This window comes from Hyperoodon ampullatus, assembly GCF_949752795.1.
Source record: "Hyperoodon ampullatus genome assembly, chromosome: 5".
Lineage (NCBI taxonomy): Eukaryota > Metazoa > Chordata > Mammalia > Artiodactyla > Ziphiidae > Hyperoodon > Hyperoodon ampullatus.
Genome location: NC_136918.1, coordinates 78,992,659 through 79,017,527, shown reverse-complemented (window position 1 = coordinate 79,017,527; position 24,869 = coordinate 78,992,659). Strand labels below are relative to the sequence as shown.

Here is a 24,869-nt window from a genome sequence, read left to right as displayed (position 1 = left end):
TGATAGTAGCTAAAATAATTGTCAACATCCAGTACTGGTGAGGATATAAAGGGAAACAAATGTGTGCATACATTTTTGAAGAAACATAAATTGACATATATTTTTTTGTAGAGAAATTTTTCCTGCAAAACACTTAGAACAGGGTCTAGCACAAAGAAACTACTATATAAGGTTTTGCTTTCATTATCATCATCCTTATTTGCTAATAACTGTTAAATTAAAAGTGTGCCTATTCCTTACCTAGAAAGTCTAGACATTTCTCTTATTGTGAAACTTATACAGATAGATACATAATTACATAGGTATACATATATCAGTCACATAAGAGTGTTCAATGTGACATTTTTTATACTAAGGAAAAAACGGAAAAATCCTAGGTGCACATCGAGAAGGGATTACAATACTATACATCCCTATTAAAAAAGAGCTAGTGCACATTTTAGTAACAAAGAACGATATCCAAATATATTATTAGGTAAAAATGTTTTTACGTATTATACAATGTGTGTGAATGTGTATGAACCATTTTTGAAAACAAAATGTGTATATAGTTGCAGATGCATAGACGAACTTGGAAGAATTATACTAAAATGTAAGCATTATCTTTGGGAGTTTGGGAGTTTCACTTTCTGTGGTGCAAATTGTTATTTGAATTTTTACAATGAACTTGTTATTTTTCAGATAATGATTATTTATTGAGAAGACAATATAATGTAAAAACAATGTTAATATGAAACCACTCATAATCTCACCACCCTAATGTAACTATGTTAATTTCTGCCTATATTGTATATATTTTTAATATTTATTTATTTATTTGGTTACACTGGGTCTTAGTTGTGGCAGGCAGGCTCCTTAGTTGCGGCTCACCAGCTCCTTAGTTGCAGCACATGGGCTCCTTAGTTGTGACAGGAGGGCTCCTTAGTTGTGGCTCCAGGTCTCCTTAGTTGCGACTTGCTGTCTCCTTAGTTGTGGCACATGGGCTTCTTAGTTGCAGCATGCAGGCTCCTTAATTGCAGCTCATGGGCTCCTTAGTTGCGGCACATGGGCTCCTTAGTTGTGGCATGTAAACTCTTAGTTGCGGCATGCAAACTCTTAGTTGCGGCATGCATGTGGAATCTAGTTCCCTGACCAGGGATTGAACCCAGGCCCCCTGCATTGGGAGCATGGAGTCTTATCCACTGTGCCACCAGGGAAGTCCCTGTATACTTTTTATGTTATGTAAAAATATGTTATATTTTATTTTGGGGGCAACTACTATGTGCCAAGTCTTCCTGTACATTATTTCAGTTAACCTTTAGAATTTTTCTTAAGAAATAGTTCAAACACATAGAAATTACAAAGAATAATGTAACAGATTATAAACCTACAACTTAGATTTAACATTTTACCACTTTAGTTTCAGTTTTTAAGAAAATCACAGAAGATTCTTTCCTTTCCAACACATTCTCTTCCTTTTCCTGTCTATCTATGCACATGTCTGAATGTACTCTAAAGGATTTATATACTTTGCTATTCCTTGAAACAGTTTGTATGTGGTAGATTTTTCTAAATTTCTTTAATAACGATAGGTTTGTTCAGTTTCTATTTCTTCATTCAGTTTTGGTAATTCATATTTGTCTATTTCTTCATTCAGTTTTGGTAATTCATATTTGTCTTGAAAATTATTAGTTTAATTCACATTTTCAAAATACTGGCATAATTTGTCCATATAAATCTCTACAATGTCTGTAGTTATGGCACGTTTTTATTCCTAACACTGATTATTTGTGCCCTTTCTCTCTTTTTCTTAACCAATATTTCTAGAATTTGATACGTTTCATTAGGCTTCAGTGAACCAGCTTTTGGTCTTGGTGAGACATAATAAATGTGGTGACTAAGAATGACATCTTCAGAGTCAGACTACTCTCATTCAAATCCCAGCTCCATTACTTATCAGCTGGGTGGCCTAGGGAAATTTACTTAACCTCTTATTCTCTCTGTGTATGTTTTCTCATTTTTAAAATAGAGATAATAATTAGGATTATTGAGAGGATTAAATGCAATAAATATAAAGTACCTAAAGCAATTCCTTGTACTAGGAAGTATTCAAATATTAGCTATTATTTTAATTTTTATTGTTATTTTCTTTTTCCTTTTTTTACTGTTTCATTAATGTATGCCCTTTAAAAAAAAAATTTCCTTCTTTGACTTGCTTTGAGTTTTCTGTGTTGTTCTTATAATTGGATGCTTAGTTCATCTATATTGAATTTATCTTTTGTATGCATTTAAGAGTTTAAATAGCTTTCTAGGTATCACTGTATCCAGTAAATGACACTTCCATGGTAGATAAATTCTAAACGTTTTTGTAATTTCAGTTCTTAGACAATAAATCATTTATAAGAATGTTTTGTGGTTTCCAAATATAGGAAAATCTTGGGCAGGCTTAAAACAATGACAACATATTTCTTGCTCATAAATCTTCAATTTGTGTAGGGCTCAGTAGGGATAGTTCATAGCTGTTCTAGGAACAGCTGGTGTCAGCTAGACTGACTTGGGGTCTAGCAGCTGGAATCATTTGAAGACTCACTAATTCACATCTGCCAGTTGTTGCTGGCTTTTGGCTGAGACTTTGAGGATTGTCAGCTGGAAAAGCTACACATTGCCTTTCCAGGTGGCCTGGGCTTCCTCACAACATAGTGGCTGGGTTCCAAGAATAAGTGTCGAGAAAGGGAGAGTGGAAGGGAGAAAGGATACAGAGGAGTGAGGTCAAAACTTTATCTTTTTAATTACACAGGCTCAGAAATCATGTAGGATCACTTGTGTGGGTGTGTTTCTATGTGTATCTGACACAAAATCTTCATGTATTTAAAGTACAGTTTGCTAGGTTTTGACATATGTGTACATCCTAAAATTACAACCACAATCATAATCAGGGTAATGAACATAATTATCACTCTAAAATGTTTCCCCCTCCTCCTTTGTAATCCTTCTCTCCCACTCCTTCCCACTCCATCCATTCCCAGGTAACTACTGATCTGCTTTATGTCATTATCATTCGTTTGCTTTTTCTAGAAATTTGTATCAGTGGAATCATATAGTATATCCTCTTTTTTGTGTATATTTTTGCACTAAACATAATTATTTTGAGAATCACCCATTATTGAAGATTGTATCAATAGCTCATTCCTTTTTATTGCTGAGCAGTAATCTACTTTATAGATATACAGGAATTTGTTTATCTGCTCAACCTGAAGATGGACATTTGGGATGTTTCCAGTTTTTGGCTTTTACAAATAAAGCTGCTATGAACATAACATACAAGTCTTTGCAAAGACAAATGTTTTCTTTTCTCCATAGTAAATATGTAGGAGTGAAATAGCTGGATTGTATAATAGGTGTGTATTTAACTTTTTAAGCAACTGCCAAAATGTTTTCCAAAGTGGTTGTACTATTTTACATTCCTACCAGCAGTGTACATCTATATCAATGCTTGTATCAGTTTTAATGGGGTGTGTAGCGGTATCTTATTGTGGCCTAATTTTTTTAAAATAAATTTTTAAAAATTTATTTTATTGAAGTATAGTTGATTTACAATGTTGTGTCAGTTTCTGGTATACAGCAAAGCGATTCAGCAGAAAAACCTGAGTGAACTTTTTGGCCAACCCAATGTGTATAATAGTTTGCATCTGGTAATCCCAAACTCCCAATCCATCCCTCTCCACTCCCTTTCCCCCTTAGCAACCACAAGTCTGTTCTCTGTGTATATAAGTCTGTTTCTGTTTCATAGATAAGTTCATTTGTGTCATGTTTTAGATTCCACATATTAGTAATATCATATGGTATTTGTCTTTCTCTTTCTGACTTACTTCACTTACTATGATAATCTCTAGGTCCATCCATGTTGCTGCAAATGGCATTATTTCATTCTTTTTTATAGCTGAGTAGTATTCCATTGTGTGTGTATGTGTGTGTGTGTGTGTATACACACCACATCTTTTTTATCCATTCATCTATCAATAGACATTTAGGTGTTTCCATGCCTTGGCTATTGTAAATAGTGCTGCTGTGAACATAGGGGTGCTCGTAACTTTTTGAATTATGGTTTTGTCCGGATATATGCCCAGGAGTGGAATTCTTGGATCATATTCATTGTCACTTTAGTTTGCATTTCCCTAATGACTAATGATGTTGAGTATCTTTTCATGTCCTTATTTGCCATCATTATATTTTCTTCAGGCACAATGTCTATTCAAATCTTTTGCCCATTTAAAAATTGGATTATTTATTTTCTTATTAGACTTTTAGGAATTCTTTATATATTTTGAATACAAGTTCTTCATCAGATACATGCCTTGCAAATATTTTCTCCCAGTCTGTGGATTGTATTTTTTCATTCTCTTAACAATGTAATTTGAAGAGCCAAAGATTTTAATTTTGAATACACGCATTTTATCCATTTTTTCCTGGATTCTTCTTTTGGTGTCATATTGAAATTTTTTGCCTAAACCAAGATCATAGTAACAAAGGTTTTCTTTCATGTTTTCTTTTAGAAGTTTTATAGTTTTACATTTAGGCCCATGCTTCATTTTGAGTCAATTTTTGTATATGGTACATGGTATGTATCAAAGGTTTTTTTTTTGCATGTGGATATTGAATTATTCCAGCACCATTTGTTGAAAAGACTGTCTTTTCTCATATATTTGTACCTTTGTAAAAAAAAATATCAGTTGTCCATATTGTGTGTGTCTATTTCTGGACTCTTTATTCGGATATGTTGATCTATTTATCTTTATGGCAACACCATATTGTCTTGATAATTGTAGCTTTATAATAAGTCTTGAAACCAGGAAATTTTAGTCCTACAACTTTGTTCTTCTCTTACAGAGTTGTTTTGCATATCTTAGGACTCTTCCATTTTCACATAAATTTTAGAATTAGCTTCTCAGTTTCTTAAAGAGACTGTTGAAATTTTTATTGGGATTGCATTGAATCCATAGATCAATTTGGGTAAAATTGGCATCTTAACAATATTGAGTCTTCTGACCCATGAACACAGTATCTCTCTCCATTTATTTAGATCTTTAATTTCTCTCAGAAATGCTTTATGGTTTTCAACATACAGGTCCTTCAAATATTTTGTCAGAATTATCTATAATTATTTAATTTTTTAATAATTATTTAATTTTCGGAAGCTATTATAAATGCTCGTTTATATGATTTTAATTTCTAATTGCTCATTGCTAGTACATAGAAATAAAACCGATTTTTGTATGTTGTCCCTGTATATTTAACCTTGCTAAACTCACTATTATAGAGCTTTTTTGTAGATACCCTCAGCTTTTCTACATAGACAATCACAATTATCTGTAAATAATGACAATTTCACTTCTTGCTTTCCGATCTGGATGGCTTTTATTTCTTTTTCAAGACTTACTGCACCAATTAGAACCTTCAATACAACATTGACTAGAGGTGGTCAAAGTGGAAAACCTCTTGTTTCTGATGCTGGAGGGAAAATATTCAGTCCCTTACAATTATGTATGATTTCAGCTGTAAGCTTTTCCTAGATGTCCTTCATAAGGTTAACTTATATTTCTGTTTTGCTGAGTTTTTATCAAGAATCACTGTTGAAATTTCTGCTGTTTTGAGATGGCTTTTATTTTTCAGTTTTTAATATAGTGAATTATATGGATTGATTTTTGAAAGTTTGTATTCCTTGGAAAACCCCACTTAATCATGATGTATTGTCCTTTTAATATAGGACATTTCTTAACCTCAGCAGTAGTGGCATTTGGAGTTGGATGGTTCTTTGTCAGGGGCTGTCTTATGCATTGTAGGATGTTTAGCAGCGTCTCTAGCTTCTACCCACTAGATGCTAGTATCACCACCTGCCTCCAGTTGTGACAACCAAAAATGTCTCCAGATTGCCAGATGTCTCCTTGGGTGACAGAATCATAGCTGGTTGAAAACCACTGTTATATATTATTAAATTTGATTTGGTAAAATTTTCTTTAAAAATTTTGTGTCTTTTTTTTTCTGGTAATGTCTTTGTTGGATTTTGTATCAGTAATTCTGGCCCTAAGGAATGAATTGGAAATTATTATTATTAAATTATTATTTCTTCCTTTTAATTTATACAGAAGCATTTGTATCAAACTGACATTATTTCTTCCTTAAATAACTGGTAGAATTCACTAGTGAAGTCATCTGTCACTGGAGATCTGTGTGTAGGGTGTGGGGAGGGTTTTAACTACAACTCAGTTTTTTTTAGAAGATTTATGGATATTCCGGTTATCTGTTTCTTCTTGAGTGAATTTTAGTAGTTTGTGCCTTTCAAGGAATTGATCCATTTCGTCTAATTCATTGAGTTTGTGGACATAAAGTAGTTCACAGTGTTCCTTTCTATTCATTTAATGCTGTAAGATCTGTAGTGCTGTCACCTCTTTCACTCTGGTTATTAGTAATTTATATCTAGTATCTTTTTTTCTTGATAAACCTAGTTGAGTTTGATCAACATTATTTATCTCAAGCAGTCAATTTATGCTTCATTTATTTTCACTTTTTTTCTGTTGTCTTTCTTGTTTTGTGCTTTTGCTATTTTTTTCCTTCTGCTTACTTTAGTTTTAATTTGCTCTTCTTTCTCTAACTTCTTAAGTTACAGCTTAGTTCATTTAATTGAGACCTCCTTTTTCCCCCCAGTATAATCATTTAATGTTTCAAATTTCTCTCCAAACTGTGCTTTAGTTGTATTCCACAGATTTTGATAAGTTGTGTTTTTATTTTCATTCAATTAGAAGTATTTTATGAAATCTTTTTGATTTCGTATTTGACCCATGGGTTTCTTAGAAGTGTGTTTAGTTCTCAACTACTTGAATATTATCTAGGTTCCATTTATAAATTTTAAATTATTTTGTTTTGATAGAGAACATACTCTGTATAAGATCAGTTTCTTAAAATGTATTGTGGAACAAGATGACATAGACTTATCTATTTCTGCTTCTCCCCACTAAGTAAAACTATAAACCCTGGAAATAATGCAAAAGACAATCAAAGGAGAACTCTGAAAGATGGAAAGAGGAAGGTAATCTGGTTAGGGACCCAAGGAAGCACTAGAAGAACAGCATATTCAGGGCATCTTATAACCTCCCCCTTCAGAAAATGACAATTCAGGCCCAGCATGTCCTGACTCCAGCTTAGTTACAGAAGGCATCTCAGATAGCTTATTCTTCTCCCAGATTGAAAGGGGTATCCAACAACAGCAGGCTAGTCAAGACAAGTGTTTCTACCACAATACAAACACACACAAACACACACACAAAATGGCAACTATGTGATATTATGTGTTAATTAACTTGATTATGGTAATCATTTCACAATGTATATGTATATCAAAGCATCATGTTGTACACTTTTTATATGTGCATGTTTTTTGCCAATTATACCTCAGTAAAGCTGAAAAAATTCATCTCTATGTATTGTGTTGCATTACATGTATTGGGGGAATAAGAAAAGAATTAGAGGACAGTTTCTAACAAAACAGATTTCAATTTTTACAATTTAAAACGTTCACATTCTTTTTTGCGTTTTATTTGAGTTACATGGGTAATTAAGTATAATGCCATAAGTAAATATAGTATTTAAGTTTAGATATTGCCTATGTCTTTTACTTTTCATAATCCCAACATGAATATAGCTCGGCTTGATAGCAGAGGAGCTTTTTATTTTATTTTTTGGGGCATCTGAGAACTATGTGTATATGTTGTCCAGACATAGGACAGGGAGAAAGAAAGACTCCCAGAGAAGAGCTGGGAAAGAAAGGTTTGGGTTCAGGGATGCAATTTTTGCTAGAAAAGTTGACTTTTAAAAAAGTTTAATTAATTAATTTTGGCTGTATTGGGTCTTTGCTGCTCCACGCAGGCTTTCTCTAGTTAGGGCGGGCGGGGGCTACTCTTCCTTGCAGTGCACAGGCTGCTCATTGCGGTGGCTTCTCTTGTTGCAGTGCACAGACTTCAGTAGTTGTGGCATGCGGGCTCAGTAGTTGTAACTTGCAGGATCTAGAGAGCAGGCTTAGGAGCTGTGGCGCATGGGCTTAGTTGCTCCACGGCATGTGGGATCTTCCCGAACCAGGGCTTGAACCTGTGTCCACTGCATTGGCAGACAGATTCTTAACCACTGCGCCACCAGGGAAGTCCTGACATTTTTTTTTAAACTCTTGGTTGGTTAGTAACAAAGACCACACTCAAGCTCTAACAGTAGGTGAGTTGGTGTCAAAATCTAAAATGCCAGTTTCCAAGCAGAATTTTAAAACATATATGGTCACAAAAAAGTGTTAGGAGTGATTATTCCTGGAGAGTAGGATTAAAGGAACTTGAGGAGGGGGTAAGAAAAGGGATTTTACTTTTCATTTTGTACTAGTAGAGGAGCTTTTTAAATAAAATGCTTTAAATCTGTAAATGTATGTTTAGTCTTATGTATTCCCCATCAAGTTTGTTAGAAACTGATACATTCAAATTTCATTATATTTATTTAATATTTATAGTTAATATTTATTTAAGCTAACTATTAACTTCTGTTTTATTTTCAGAACTGAAGGCAGAAGCTAGTCTCATGGACCAGATGAGTAGTTGTGATAGTTCATCAAATTCTAAAAGTTCATCATCTTCAAGCAGTGAGGATAGTTCTAGTGATTCAGAAGATGAAGAGTGCAGATCCTCCCCTTCTGATCCAGGGAATTATGTCTCAGAACATCCTACCATGTCTACCATGCCACAGTGCAGGATTCCTGAGATAGTGGCCGGTCATAATAAACATCATGACAGCAATGGCCTTCTGATGAATACTTTAAGTAAGTATACATAAGCATGAGTAATTGGAAAAGTAAGAATTCACAGTGGAGCCATACTGATTATGGTCTAAAATTTGCATACAGAGAAAGACTTCTTTTTTTATTCATTTGACAGTATTACCCATTACCTTCTTTTTTAATTTATTTTTTTATACAGTAGGTTCTTATTAGTTATCTATTTTTTACATATCAGTGTATATATGTCAATCCCAATCTCCCAAGTCATCCCACAAGCACCGCCCCCCCACTTCCTCCCCTTGGTGTCCATATGTTTGTTCTCTAAATCTGTGTCTATTTCTGCCTTGCAAACTGGTTCATCTGTACCAGTTTTCTAGATTCTACATATATGTGTTCATATACGATATTTGTTTTTCTCTTTCTGACTTACTACACTCTGTATGAATCTCTAGTTCCATCCACGTCTCTACAAATGACCCAATTTCGTTCCTTTTTATGGCTGAGTAATATTCTATTGTATATATGTACCACATCTTCTTTATCCATTCATCTGTCAGTGGGCATTTAGGTTGCTTCCATGACCTGGCTATTGTAAATAGTGCTGCAACGAACATTGGGGTTCATGTGTCTTTTTGAATTATGGTTTTCTCTGGGTATATGCCCAGTAGTGGGTTTGCTGGGTCATATGGTCATTCTATTTTTAGTTTTTTAAGGAACCTCCATACTGTTCTCCATAGTGGCTGTATCAATTTACATTCCCACCAACAGTGCAAGAGGGTTCCCTTTTCCCCACACCCTCTCCAGCATTTGCTGTTTGTAGATTTTCTGATGATGCCCATTCTAACCGGTGTGAGGTGATGTCTCATTGTAGTTTTGATTTGCATTTCTCTGATAGTTAGTGATGTTGAGCAGCTTTTCATGTGCCTCTTGGCCATCTGTATGTCTTCTTAGAAGAAATGTCTATTTAGGTCTTCTGCCCATTTTTTTTTATTGGGTTGTTTGTTTTTCTAATATTGAGCTGCGTGAGCTGTTTATGTATTTTGGAGATTAATCTTTTGTCCGTTGATTGGTTTGCAAATATTTTCTCCCATTGTGAGGGTTGTCTTTTCGTTTTGTTTATAGTTTCCTTGCTGTGCAAAAGCTTTTAAGTTTCATTAGGTCCCATGTGTTTATTTTTGTTTTTATTTCCATTACTCCAGGAGGTGGGTCACAAAAGGTATTGCTGTGATTTATATCAAAGAGTGTTCTGCCTATGTTTTCCTCTAAGAGTTTTATGGTGTCCGGTCTTACATTTAGGTCTTTAATCCATTTGGAGTTTATTTTTGTGTATGGTGTTAGGGAGTGTTCTAATTTCATTCTTTTACATGCAGCTGCCCAGTTTTCCCAGCACCACTTATTGAAGAGACTGTCTTTTCTCTATTGTATATCCTTGCCTCCTTTGTCATAGATTAGTTGAACATAGGTGCATGGGTTTATCTCTGGGCTTTCTATCCTGTTCCATTAATCTATATTCCTGTTTTTGTGCCAGTACCATATTGTCTTGATTACTGTAGCTTTGTAGTATAGTCTGAAGTCAGGGAGTCTGATTCCTCCAGCTCTATTTTTTTCCCTGAAGACTGCTTTGGCTATGCGGGGTCTTTTGTGTCTCCATACAAATTTTAAGATTTTTTGTTCTAGTTCTGTAAAGAATGCCACTGGTAATTTGATAGGGATTGCACTGAACCTGTAGATTGCTTTGGATAGTATACTCATTTTCATAATATTGATTCTTCTAATCCAAGAACATGGTATATCTCTCCATCTGTTTGTGTCATCTTTGATTGCTTTCATCAGTGTCTTATAGTTTTCTGCGTACAGGTCTTTTACCTCCTTACGTAGGTTTATTCCTAGGTATTTTATTCTTTTTGTTGCAATGGTAAATGGGAGTGTTTCCTTAATTTCTCTTTCAGATTTTTCATCATTAGTATATAGGAATGCAAGAGATTTCTGTGCATTAATTTTGTATCCTGCAACTTTACCAAATTCATTGATTAGTTCTAGTAGTTTTCTGGTGGCATCTTTAAGATTCTCTATGTATAGTATCATGTCATCTGCAAACAGTGACAGTTTGACTTCTTCTTTTCCAATTTGTGTTCCTTTTATTTCTTTTTCTTCTCTGATTGCAGTGGCTAGGACTTCCAAAACTATGTTGAATAATAGTGGTGAGAGTGAGCATCCTTGTCTTATTCCTGATCTAAGAGGAAATGCTTTCAGTTTTTTCACCATTGAGAATGATGTTTGCTGTGGGTTTGTTGTCTGTGGCCTTTATTATGTTCAGGTAGGTTCCCTCTATGCCCACTTTCTGGAGAGTTTTTTTCAAATGGGAGTTGAATTTTGTCAAAAGCTTTTTCTGCATCTATTGAGATGATCTTATGGTTTTTATTCTTCGATTTGTTAATATGGTGTATCACATTGATTGATTTGCATATATTGAAGAATCCTTGCATCCCTGGGATAAACCACAGTTGATCATGGTGTATAATCCTTTTAATGTGTTGTTGGATTCTGTTTGCTAGTATTTTGTTGAGGATTACTGCATCTATATTCATCAGTGATATTGGTCTGTAATTTTCTTTTTTTGTAGTATCTTTGCCTGTTTTTCGTATCAGGGTGATGGTGGCCTCGTAGAATGAATTTGGGAGTGTTCCTTCCTCTGCAATTTTTTTTAGAAGAGTTTGAGAAAGATGGGTGTTAGCTCTTCTCTAAATGTTTGGTAGAATTCACCTGTGAAGCCATCTGGTCCTGGACTTTTGTTTGTTGGAAGATTTTTAATCAGTTTCAATTTCATTACTTGTGATTTGTCTGTTCATAGTTTCTGTTTCTTCCTAGTTCAGTCTAGGAAGGTTATACCTTTCTAAGAATTTGTCCGTGTCTTCCAGGTTGTCCATTTTATTGGCATAGAGTTGCTTGTAGTAGTCTCTTATGATGCTTTGTATTTCTGCAGTGTCCATTGTAACTTCTCCTATTTCATTTCTAATTATATTGATTTGAGTCCTCTCCGTCTTTTTCTTGATGAGTCTGGCTAAAGGTTTATCAGTTTTTATCTTTTCAAAGAACCAGCTTTTAATTTCATTGATCTTTGCTATTGTTTTCTTTGTTTCTATTTCATTTATTTCTGCTCTGATCTTTATGATTTCTTTCCTTCTACTAATTTTGGGTTTTATTTGTTCTTCTTTCTCTAGTTCCTTTAGGTGTAAGGTTAGATTGTTTATTTGAGAGTTTTCTTGTTTCTTGAGGTAGGATTATAGTATTGCTATAAACTTCCCTCTTAGAACTGCTTTTGCTGCATCCCATAGGTTTTGGATCATCGTGTTTTCATTGTTATTAGTCTCTAGGTATTTTTTTGATTTCCTCTTTGATTTCTTCAGTGATCTCTTGGTTATTTAGTCATGTATTGTTTAGCCTCCATGAGTTTGTGTTTTTTACATTTTTTTCCCTGTGATTGATTTCTAATCTCATAGCTTTTTGGTCAGAAAAGATGCTTTGTTATGATTACAATTTTCTTAAATTTACTGAAGCTTGACTTTTGACCCAAGATGTGATCTATCCTGGAGAATGTTCCATGTGCACTTGAGAAGAAAGTGTAATCTGCTGTTTTTGGATGGAATGTCCTATAAATATCAATTAAATCTATCTGGTCTATTGTGTCATTTAAAGCTTGTGTTTCCTTATTTATTTTAGGTCTGGAGGATCTGTCCATTGGTGTAAGTGAGGTGTTAAAGTCCCCCACTATTATTGTGTTACTGTCGATTTCCTCTTTTATAGCTGTTACCAGTTGCCTTATGTATTGAGGTGCTCCTATGTTGGGTGTATATATGTTTATAATTGTTATATCTTCTTCTTGGATTGATCCTTTGATCATTATGTAGTGTCCTTCCTTGTCTCTTGTAACATTCCTTATTTTAAAGTCTATTTTATCTGATATGAGTATTGCTACTACACCTTTCTTTTGTTTTCCATTTGCATGGAATATCTTTTTCCATCCTCTCACTTTCAGTCTGTATGTGTCCCTAGGTCTGAAGTGTGTCTCTTGTAGACAGCATATATACAGGTCTTGTTTTCATATCCATTTAGCGAGCCTGTGTCTTTTGGTTGGAGCATTTAATCCATTCACGTTTAAGGTAATTATCGATATGTGTGTTCCTATTACCATTTTCTTCATGGTTATGGGTTTGTTTTTGTACATCCTTTTCTTGTGTTTCCCACTTAGAAAAGTTCCTTTAGCATTTGTTGTAGAGCTGGTTTGGTGGTGCTGAATTCTGTTAGTGTTTGCTTGTCTGTAAACCTTTTGATTTCTGTGTTGAATCTGAATGAGATCCTTGCCTGGTAAAGTAATGTTGGCTGTAGGTTCTTCCCTTTCATCACTTTAGATATATCATGCCACTCCCTTCTGGCTTGTAGAGTTTCTGCTGAGAAGTCAGCTGTAAATCTTATGGGAGTTCCCTTGTATGTTATTGTAGTTTTTCCCTTGCTCCTTTCAATAATTTTTCTTTGTCTTTAATTTTTGTCATTTTGGTTACTCTGTGTCTTGGTGTGTTTCTCCTTGGGTTTATCCTGCCTGGGACTCTCTGCACTTCCTGGACTTGGGTGGCTGTTTCCTTTCCCATGTTAGGGAAGTTTTTAACTATAATCTCTTCAAATATTTTCTCAGGTACTTTCACTCTCTCTTCTCCTTCTGAGACCCCTATAATGTGAATGTTGGTGCATTTAATGTTGTCCCAGAAGTTCCTTAGGCTGTCTTCATTTCTTTTCATTCTTTTTTCTTTATTCTGTTCTGCAGCAGTGAATTCCACCATTTTGTCTTCCAGGTCACTTATCCGTTCTTCTGCCTCAGTTATTCTGCTATTGATTCCTCCTAGTGGATTTTTCATTTCAGTTATAGTATTGTTCATCTCTGTTTATTTGTTCTTTAATTTTTCTAGGTGCTTGTTCTTTAATTCTTTTAGGTCTTTGTTAAACATTTCTTGCATCTTCTTGATCTTTGCCTCCATTCTTTTTCCAAGGTCCTGGATCATCTTCACTATCATTATTCTGAATTCTTTTTCTGGAAGGTTGCCTATCTCCACTTCATTTAGTTGTTTTTCTGGGGTTTTATCTTGTTCCTTTATCTGGTACATAGTCCTCTTCCTTTTCATTTTGTCTATGTTTCTGTGAATGTGGTTTTCGTTCCACAGGCTGCAGAATTGCAGTTCTTCTTGCTTCTGCTGTCTGCCATCTCAACCATTACCTTCTTATTGAATTATTCATTTCCTTTTGACTCTGTAACATAACGTCCTATTGGCTTTTCTCCTACCTTTGTAGATACTTTTCTGTCTCTTCTTTGCTAGTTTATAATCTTTCACTCAGTCATTAGAGCTGGGGTTCTGCAAGGCTTATTTCTAGGTCCTTTTTTTGTTTTATTCTATATTCTTTCCACAGATAATCTCCATATTTCTGTTGCAGCCAATACTTATACATACATAACTTGTAAATTTGCATCTCTGACCCACACTTCTGAGCTCTAGACACATAAGTCCAACACATCTCATATTAAAAGGCATTTCAAATTCGCTTTGTCCAAAACCAATTTATAATCTTTCACTATGTTTCTTCCTAGTGAAAGGCAGGAGTCATCTAATTATGCAAACCAGAAGTGACTGTATTCTAGGGTTGAGTTCCTCTCCCTCTTTACAGTATAGTCAGTCCTTCACCTTCACCAAGTCCTGTTTATGTTACCTCCTTAATCTCAAAGTCGTCTACTTTTCTGCATCTCCACCACTATCACTCTAGTTAAACTTACCATTATTTCTTGCTTTAACAATGCAATGACTTCCTAACTGGTTCACCACTTATCTACTCAAACCCATTTTTGATCCACTAAGTACATTGCGGCCATATTGATCTTTTCATAATTCAAGTATTATTTGTCTCTCCTACTTTAAACTTTACAATAGCTTATAATTTCTTTTAGGATACAGACAAAACATTTTAACATAAGAGTCTTGCCCTTTCTGTTCTAGCAACATTTTCCTTCTTTTTCTCACCATACTCAAATACTTTTGCCTACCTCAGGGACTATACCCATACTGTCCATTCAGCTAGAAATAGTTCTTTCTTTTCATGCAGTTAACTTTTTCTCCTTTAGATTGTAGTTTTTTATATACTTCATCAAGAAAGCCTTTCTTGACCTTTCTGAAAAGATCAAATCCCCCTTGTTATAGACCTTCAGAGCAATATCTTCTTTATATCAATTATTATTTATAAATGTACATTTCTTTTATTTGTTCTCTTCTAAAGTATAAGCTCCGGGAGGGCTGTGATCTTGCTTATTTTGCTTATCACTGAATACTAGCACCTGACATGGTACCTGATACATAGTAGATGCTCAGTAAATTCTTTTTAATAAAGGCATGCAGGTTGATACTCTCTGGGGGAGAATGGGACTGTCTGTATATTTAAAACTAATCTCACTGTGTTAATTTTAATGGTAAAGTAAATATCTAGGAAAGACCGACTTGCTCTAACTTCAAAACAGAAGTAAATAAGGGAGGAGCCAAGCATGGGTGGTAGAGTAAAACGGTAGTTATGGTTATGGTAGTGTTAAACTATGTGTTAATTAGGGACTAGGAAAGGTCTTTTGAACTTCCAGTTATTTATGTATTTAGTGCTATTATTTATAACTTGAGAGGTGAAATTATAGCATCTGATTTCTTGAATGGCCAAATAATGACAACTACTAGGAGGATAAACAGTAATGAATTTGTATGCCCATAATAATACCCTTTGTCACTTTGTCACAGCTTACCCTTCCCCCTCCCCATATCCTCAAGTCCATTCTCTAGTAGGTCTGTGTCTTTATTCCTGTCTTACCCCTATGTTCTTCATGACATTTTTTTTTCTTAAATTCCATATATATGTGTCAGCATACAGTATTTGTCTTTCTCTTTCTGACTTACTTCACTCTGTATGACAGACTCTAGGTCCATCCACCTCATTACAAATAGCTCAATTTCATTTCTTTTTATGGCTGAGTAATATTCCATTGTATATATGTGCCACATCTTCTTTACCCATTCATCCGATGATGGACACTTGGGTTGTTTCCATCTCCGGGCTATTGTAAATAGGGCTGCTATGAACATTTTGGTACATGTCTCTTTTTGAATTATGGTTTTCTCAGGGTATATGCCCAGTAGTGGGATTGCTGGGTCATATGGTAGTTCTATTTGTAGTTTTTTAAGGAACCTCCATACTGTTCTCCATAATGGCTGTACCAATTCACATACCCACCAGCAGTGCAAGAGGGTTCCCTTTTCTCCACACCCTCTCCAGCATTTATTGTTTCTAGATTTTTTGATGATGGCCATTCTGACTGGTGTGAGATGATATCTCATTGTAGTTTTGATTTGCATTTCTCTAATGAGTAAAGATGTTGAGCATCCTTTCATGTGTTTGTTGGCAGTCTGTATATCTTCTTTGGAGAAATGCCTATTTAAGTCTTCTGCCCATTTTTGGATTGGGTTGTTTGTTTTTTTGTTATTGAGCTGCATGAGCTGCTTATAAATTTTGGAGATTAATCCTTTGTCAGTTGCTTCATTTGCAAATATTTTCTCCCATTCTGAGGGTTGTCTTTTGGTCTTGTTTATGGTTTCCTTTGCTGTGCAAAAGCTTTGAAGTTTCATTAGGTCCCATGTGTTTATTTTTGTCTTTATTTCCATTTCTCTAGGAGGTGGGTCAAAAAGGATCTTGCTGTGATTTATGTCATAGAGTGTTCTGCCTATGTTTTCCTCTAAGAGTTTGATAGTGTCTGGCCTTACATTTAGGTCTTTAATCCATTTTGAGCTTATTTTTGTGTGTGGTGTTAGGGAGTGATCTAATCTCATACTTTTACATGTCCATGTCCAGTTTTCCCAGCACCACTTATTGAAGAGACTGTCCTTTCTCCACTGTACATTCCTGCCTCCTTTATCAAAGATAAGGTGACCATATGTGCATGGGTTTATCTCTGGGCTTTCTATCCTGTTCCATTGATCTATCTCTCTGTTTTTGAGCCAGTACCATACTGTCTTGATTACTGTAGCTTTGTAGTATAGTCTGAAGTCAGGGAGCCTGATTCCTCCAGCTCCATTTTTCGTTCTCAAGATTGCTTTGGCTTTTCGGGGTCTTTTGTGTTTCCATACAAATTGTGAAATTTTTTGTTCTAGTTCTGTGAAAAATGCCAGTGGTAGTTTGATAGGGATTGCATTGAATCTGTAGATTGCTTTGGGTAGTAGAGTCATTTTCACAATGTTGATTCTTCCTATCCAAGAACATGGTACATCTCTCCATCTATTTGTATCATCTTTAATTTCTTTCATCAGTGTCTTATAATTTTCTGCATACAGATCTTTTGTCTCCTTAGGTAGGTTTATTCCTAGATATTTTATTCTTTTTGTTGCAGTGGTAAATGGGAGTGTTTCCTTGATTTCACTTTCAGATTTTTCATCATTAGTGTACAGGAATGCCAGAGATTTCTGTGCATTAATTTTGTATCCTGCTACTTTACCAAATTCATTGATTAGCTCTAGTAGTTTTCTGGTAGCATCTTTAGGATTCTCTATGTATAGTATCATGTCATCTGCAAACAGTGACAGCTTTACTTCTTCTTTTCCGATTGGATTCTTTTATTTCCTTTTCTTCTCTGATTGCTGTGGCTAAATCTTCCAAAACTATGTTGAATAAGAGTGGTGAGAGTGGGCAACCTTGTCTTGTTCCTGATCTTAGTGGAAATGGTTTCAGTTTTTCACCATTGAGGACTATGCTGGCTGTGGGTTTGTCATATATGGCCTTTATTATGTTGAGGAAATTTCCCTCTATGCCTACTTTCTGGAGGGTTTTTATCATAAATTGATGTTGAACTTTGTCGAAAGCTTTCTCTGCATCTATTGAGATGATCATATGGTTTTTCTCCTTCAATTTGTTAATATGGTGTATCACGTTGATTGATTTGCGTATATTGAAGAATCCTTGCATTCCTGGAATAAACCCCACTTGATCATGGTGTATGATCCTTTTAATGTGCTGTTGGATTCTGTTTGCTAGTATTTTGTTGAGGATTTTTGCATCTATGTTCATCAGTGATATTGGCCTGTAGTTTTCTTTCTTTGTGACATCCTTGTCTGGTTTTGGTATCAAGGTGATGGTGGCCTCGTAGAATGAGTTTGGGAGTGTTCCTCCCTCTGCTGTATTTTGGAAGAGTTTGAGAAGGATAGGTGTTAGCTCTTCTCTAAATGTTTGATAGAATTCGCCTGTGAAGCCATCTGGTCCTGGGCTTTTGTTTGTTGGAAGATTTTTAATCACAGTTTCAATTTCGGTGCTTCTGATTGGTCTGTTCATATTTTCTATTTCTTCCTGATTCAGTCTTGGCAGGTTGTGCATTTCTAAGAATTTGTCCATTTCTTCCAGGTTGTCCATTTTATTGGCATAGAGTTGCTTGTAGTAATCTCTCATGATCTTTTGTATTTCTGCAGTGTCAGTTGTTACTTCTCCTTTTTCATTTCTAATTCTATTGATTTGAGTCTTCTCCCTTTTTTTCTTGATGAGTCTGGCTAATGGTTTATCAATTTTGTTTATCTTCTCAAAGAACCAGCTTTTAGTTTTATTGATCTTTGCTATCGTTTCCTTCATTTCTTTTTCATTTATTTCCGATCTGATTTTTATGATTTCTTTCCTTCTGCTAACTTTGGGATGTTTTTGTTCTTCTTTCTCTAATTGCTTTAGGTGAAAGGTTAGGTTGTTTATTCGAGATGTTTCCTGTTTCTTAAGGTAGGATTGTATTGCTATAAACTTCCCTCTTAGAACTGCTTTTGCTGCATCCCATAGGCTTTGGGTTGTCGTGTCTCCATTGTCATTTGTTTCTAGGTATTTTTTAATTTCCTCTTTGATTTCTTCAGTGATCACTTCGTTATTAAGTAGTGTATTGTTTAGCCTCCATGTGTTTGTATTTTTTACAGCTCTTTTCCTGTAATTGATATCTAGTCTCATAGCATTGTGGTCAGAAAAGATACTTGATACAATTTCAATTTTCTTAAATTTACCAGGGCTTGATTTGTGACCCAAGATATGATCTATCCTGGAGAATGTTCCATGAGCACTTGAGAAAAATGTGTATTCTGTTGTTTTTGGATGGAATGTCCTATAAATATCAATTAAGTCCATCTTGTTTAATGTATCATTTAAAGCTTGTGTTTCCTTATTTATTTTCATTTTGGATGATCTGTCCATTGGTGAAAGTGGGGTGTTAAAGTCCCCTACTATGAGTGTGTTACTGTCGATTTCCCCTTTTATGGCTGTTAGCATTTGCCTTATGTATTGAGGTGCTCCTATGTTGGGTGCATAAATATTTACAATTGTTATATCTTCTTCTTGGATCGATCCCTTTATCATTATGTAGTGTCCTTCTCTGTCTCTTCTAATACTCTTTATTTTAAAGTCTATTTTGTCTGATATGAGAATTGCTACTCCAGCTTTCTTTTGGTTTCCATTTGCATGGAATATCTTTTTCCATCCCCTTACTTTCAGTCTGTATGTGTCTCTAGGTCTGAAGTGGGTCTCTTGTAGACAGCATATATATGGGTCTTGTTTTTGTATCCATTCAGCCAATCTGTGTCTTTTGGTGGGAGCATTTAGTCCATTTACATTTAATGTAATTATCGATATGTATGTTCCTATTCCCATTTTCTTGATTGTTTTGGGTTCATTATTGTAGGTCTTTTCCTTCTCTTGTGTTTCTTGCCTAGAGAAGTTCTTTTAGGATTCGTTGTAAAGCTGGTTTGGTGGTGCTGAACTCTCTCAGCTTTTGCTTGTCTGTAAACATTTTAATTTCTCCATCCAATCTGAATGAGATCCTTGCTGTGTAGAGTAATCTTGGTTGCAGGTTTTTCTCCTTCATCACTTTAATTATGTCCTGCCACTCCCTTCTGGCTTGTAGAGTTTCTGCTGAGAGATCAGCTGTTATCCTGATGGGGATTCCCTTGTGTGTTATTTGTTGTTTTCCCCTTGCTGCTTTTAATATGATTTCTTTGTGTTTACTTTTTGACAGTTTGATTAATATGTGTCTTGGCGTATTTCTTCTTGGATTTATTCTGTATGGGACTCTCTGTGCCTCCTGGACTTGATTAACTATTTCCTTTCCCATATTAGGGAAGTTTTCAACTATAATCTCTTCAAATATTTTCTCAGTCCCTTTCTTTTCTCTTCTTCTTCTGGAACCCCTATAATTCGAATGTTGGTGCATTTAATGTTGTCCCAGAGGTCTCTGAGACTGTCCTCTGTTCTTTTCATTGTTTTTTCTTTATTTTGCTCTGCAGCAGTTATTTCCACTATTTTATCTTCCACCTCACTTATCCGTTCTTCTGCCTCAGTTATTCTGCTATTGATCCCATCTAGAGTATTTTTCATTTCATTTACTGTGGTTTTAATCGATGCTTGATTCATCTTTAGTTCTTCTAGGTCCTTGTTAACTGTTTCTTGCATTTTGTCTATTCTATTTCCAAGATTTTGGATCTTGGAAATAGAATCTTGGATCATCTTTACCATCGTTATTCTGAATTCTTTTTCAGGTAGACTGCTTATTTCCTCTTCATTTGTTAGGTCTGGTGGGTTTTTATCTTGCTCCTTCTCCTGCTGTGTGTTTTTCTGTCTTCTCATTTTGCTTATGTTACTGTGTTTGGGGTCTCCTTTTTGCAGGCTGCAGGTTCGTAGTTCCCGTTGTTTTTGGTGTCTGTCCCCAGTGGCTAAGGTTGGTTTAGTGGGTTGTGTAGGCTTCCTGGTGGAGGGGACTAGTGCCTGTGTTCTGGTGGATGAGGCTGGATCTTGTCTTTCTGGTGGGCAGGTCCACGTTTGGTGGTGTGTTTTGGGGTGTCTGCGGACTTTTTATGATTTTAGGCAGCCTCTCTGCTAATGGGTGTCGTTGTGTTCCTGTCTTGCTAGTTGTTTGGCATAGGGTGTCCAGCACTGTAGCTTGCTGGTCGTTGAGTGAAGCTGGGTGCTGGTGTTGAGATGGAGATCTCTGGAAGATTTTCGCCGTTTGATATTATGTGGAGCTGGGAGGTCTCTTGTGGACCAGTGTCCTGAAGTTGGCTCTCCCAGCTCAGAGGCACATCCCTGACTCCTGGCTCCTCAATTTGGGATGATTTGTTGTCTATTCATGTATTCCACAGATGCAGGGTACATCTAGTTGATTGTGGAGCTATAATCCGCTGCTTCTGAGGCTGCCTGGAGAGATTTCCCTTTCTCTTCTTTGTTCTCACAGCTCCCGGGGCTCAGCTTTGGATTTGGCCCCGCCTCTGCGTGTAGGTCGCCGGAGGGCGTCTGTTCTTCGCTCAGACAGCACAGGGTTAAAGGAGCAGCCGCTTCGGGGACTCTGGCTCACTCAGGCCGGGGGAGAGGGAGGGGCACAGAGTGCGGGGCGAGCCTGCAGCGGCAGAGACCGGCGTGACGTTGCACCATCCCGAGGTGCACCGTGCGTTCTCCCAGGGAAGCCGTCCCAGGATCCCGGGACCCCGGCAGTGATGGGTTGCACAGGCTCCCGGAAGGGTGGCATGGACAGTGACCTGCGCTCGCACACAGGCCTCTTGGCGGCGGCAGCAGCAGCCCCAGCGTCCCACGCCCGTCTCTGGGCTCCGCGCTTTCAGCCGCGACTCGCGCCCATCTGTGGGGCTCCTTTAAGCAGCGCTCTTAATCCCCTCTCCTCGCGCACCAGGACACCAAGAGGGAAGAAAAAATCTCTTGCCTCTTCGGCAGCTCCAGAGTTTTCCCGGACTCCCTCCCGGCTAGCTGTGGCGCATTAGCCCCCTTCAGGCTGAGTTCTCGCCGCCAGCCCCAGTCCTCTCCCTGTGCTCTGACTGAAGCCCGAGCCTCAGCTTCCAGCACCGCCCGCCCCGGGTGGCGAGCAGACAAGCCTCTCGGGCTGGTGAGTGCCGGTCGGCACCGATCCTCTGTGCGGGAATCTCTCCGCTTTGCCCTACCCAGGTACGTGGGGGAGTTTCTTGCCTTTTGGGAGGTGTGAGGTCTTCTGCCAGCGTTCAGTAGGTGTTCTGTAGGAGTTGTTCCACGTGTAGCTGTATTTCTGGTGTATCTGTGGGGAGGACGGTGATCTCTGCGTCTTACTCTTCCGCCATCTTCCCCGGAAGCCATCTTTTTGAATTATAATTTTGTCTGGGAATATGCCCAGGAGTGGGATTGCTGGATCATATGGTAATTATATTTTTAGTTTTCTGAGGAACCTCCATACTGTTTTCCACAATAGCTATACCAACTTACATTCCCACCAACAGTGTAGAAGGGTTCTCTTTTCTCCACACTCTCTCCAGCATTTTTGTGTGTGTGTGTGTGCAGTATGCGGGCCTCTCAGCATTGTGGCCTCTCCCGTTGCCGAGCACAGGCTCCGGACGCACAGGCTCAGTGGCCATGGCTCACGGGCCCAGCCGCTCCGCGGCATATGGGATCTTCCCGGACCGGGCCACAAGCCTGTGTCCCCTGCATCAGCAGGCGGACTCTCAACCACTGCACCACCAGGGAAGCCCCTCCAGCATTTTTTATTTGTAGACTTTTTAGTGATGGCCATTCTGACCAGTGAGAAGTGGTACCTCATTGTAGTTTTGATTTGCATTTCTCTAATAATTAGTGGTGTTGAGCATGTTTTCATGTGCCTATTAGCCATTTGTATTTCTTCTTTGGAGAAATGTCTCTTTAGGTCTTCTGCCAATTTTTCGATTGGGTTGTTTGTTTTTTCGTTGTCAAGTTGTATGAGCTGTTTGTATGTTTTGGAGATTAAGCCCTTGCCAGTCGTATGAGCTGTTTGTATATTTTGGAAATAAAGCCCTTGTCAGTCGCATCATTTGCAAATATTTTCTCCCATTCTGTAGGTTGTCTTTTTGTTTTGTTTATGGTTTCTTTTGCTGTGCAAAAGCTTGTAAATTTGAGTAGCTCTCATTTGTTTTTGTTTTTTTGTTTGTTTGCTTGTTTTTTTTGCGGTACACGGGCCTCTCACTGTTGTGGCCTCTCCTGTTGCGGAGCACAGGCTCTGGACGCGCAGGCTCAGCGGCCGTGGCTCACAGGCCCAGCCACTCCACAGCATGTGGGATCTTCCTGGACCGGGGCATGAACCCATGTCCCCTGCATCGGCAGGCGGACTCTCAACCACTGCGCCACCAGGGAAGCCCCGCTCCCATTTGTTTTTGTTTTTATTTCTATTGCCTTGGGAGGCTGAACATGCCCGTTCTAACAGTAAATACGTAGAATCTTACAAGCTAAGAATGAGAAGCAGGCATTCTTTTAATAATATAAACCATTTATGGAAATTACTTTCTACTAGGACAAATGAAATAACACATTTAAAAGAATTCATATTTTATTGATCATATCACATGACTATAAAACAATGAGAATATAAATAAATAATAAAAAACAGTTTAAAATACATGCTTAGAAACTTTGGAGCACATACCTAGTGACTTACATGTTAAAAGGAAATTACAATGAAATTATAAAATATTTATAATTAAGCAGTATCAGAAATATCTCAACAATTTTGGGGTGCAACCAAAATGATAGAGGGAAATTTGAGGCCTCAAAATGTTCTTTTTTAAAAAAAATTGAAAATAAATGTGTGAAAGTTTCACCTTTAGGAACTAGAAGAACAATAAGATCTTAAAGCAGGGAAGGAAAGTATTATAGATTAGAATTGAAATTAGTATAATAGATAGCAAAGAAACATTAGAGGATCAACAAGACTAAAAGTTATTTCTTTGAAAACTTATAAGAAGACCCACCTGTAACTAGGGCTGATGAAGAAAAAAAGAGTAAAACACAGTATTAGGAGTGAAAAAGTGGTTAAAATTATAGTATGTTTTTATTTTTTTCATTATGAAAACTTTACAAATATTTTATCCCAGTAAATTTGGCATAAAAATGGATGATTTTCGGGGCTTCCCTGGTGGCGCAGTGGTTGAGAATCTGCCTGCTAATACAGGGGACACAGGTTCGAGCCGTGGTCTGGTAGGATCCCACATGGCATGGAGCAGCTAGGCCCATGAGCCACAACTACTGAGCCTGCGTGTCTGGAGCCTGTGCTCCGCAACAAGAGAGGCCGCCATAGTGAGAGGCCCACGCACTGTGATGAAGAGTGGCCCCCGCTTGCCACAACTAGAGAAAGCCCTTGCACAGAAACGAAGACACAGCACAGCAAAAATAATTAATTAACTCCTACCCCCAACATCTTCTAAAAAAAAAAAAAAAAAGGATGATTTTCTAGGAAAAAAGTATAATTTACCAAATCTGACTCAAAAAGAAGTGGAAAGTCTGAAGAAACCATTAACAATTAACATCTCTTCCTCCTTCTTCCTATCTCCATATCCCCTAGATGCTAGAAAATTGAAGATAATTTTACAGATGAATTTTAGCAGATCTTCAAGGAACAAACAATTCTTATCTTCTACAAACTGTTTCAGAGAATAGAAGAGTAGGGGAAGCAACCCAATTCGTTTATAATTCTAGGGTAATATCAAAACTGAACAGGAGGGCTTCCCTGGTGGCACAGTGGTTGAGAGTCCGCCTGCTGATGCAGGGGACACGGGTTCGTGCCCCAGTCCGGGAAGATCCCACATGCCACGGAGTGGCTGGGCCTATGAGCCATGGCCACTGAGCCTGCGTGTCCGGAGCCTGTGCTCTGCAACGGGAGAGGCCACAACAGTGAAAAGCCCGCATACTGCAAAAAAACAAACAAACAAACAAAAAAAACTGAACAGGAACAAGACAAAAAGCATTATAGACCAATTTCACTTAAGAACATGGATGTAAAATTACTAAATAAGATATTAACAAATTGAATAACCACTGTACTTAAAACAAGCAAGCTAAATCATGACCAAGTAAAGCTCATCACAGAAATGTAGGAAATGTTCAATATCTGGAATTATATCAATATAATTTACCACATTAACAGATTATAGGAATAAAGCCATATGATCATTTCAACAAATTTGAATTTGACAACAGTCAGTATTTATTCATTTTACAACTTTTA

The 24,869-nt window shown here is 37.0% G+C and overlaps 1 protein-coding gene across 4 annotated transcripts in view; it reads left to right on the top strand.

The window, feature by feature from the left end:
• Positions 1-24,869, top strand: part of EAF2 (ELL associated factor 2) — a gene marked incomplete at its 5' end in the record, with an annotated part of 55,562 nt that overhangs the window by 26,163 nt on the left and 4,530 nt on the right. For all 4 annotated transcript variants that reach the window (XM_079704425.1, XM_079704426.1, XM_079704427.1 and 1 more), the window contains one exon: positions 8,567-8,827. In XM_079704425.1, coding sequence (XP_079560551.1) covers positions 8,567-8,827 — 261 coding nt within the window. The remainder of the gene's footprint in view (positions 1-8,566; positions 8,828-24,869) is intronic.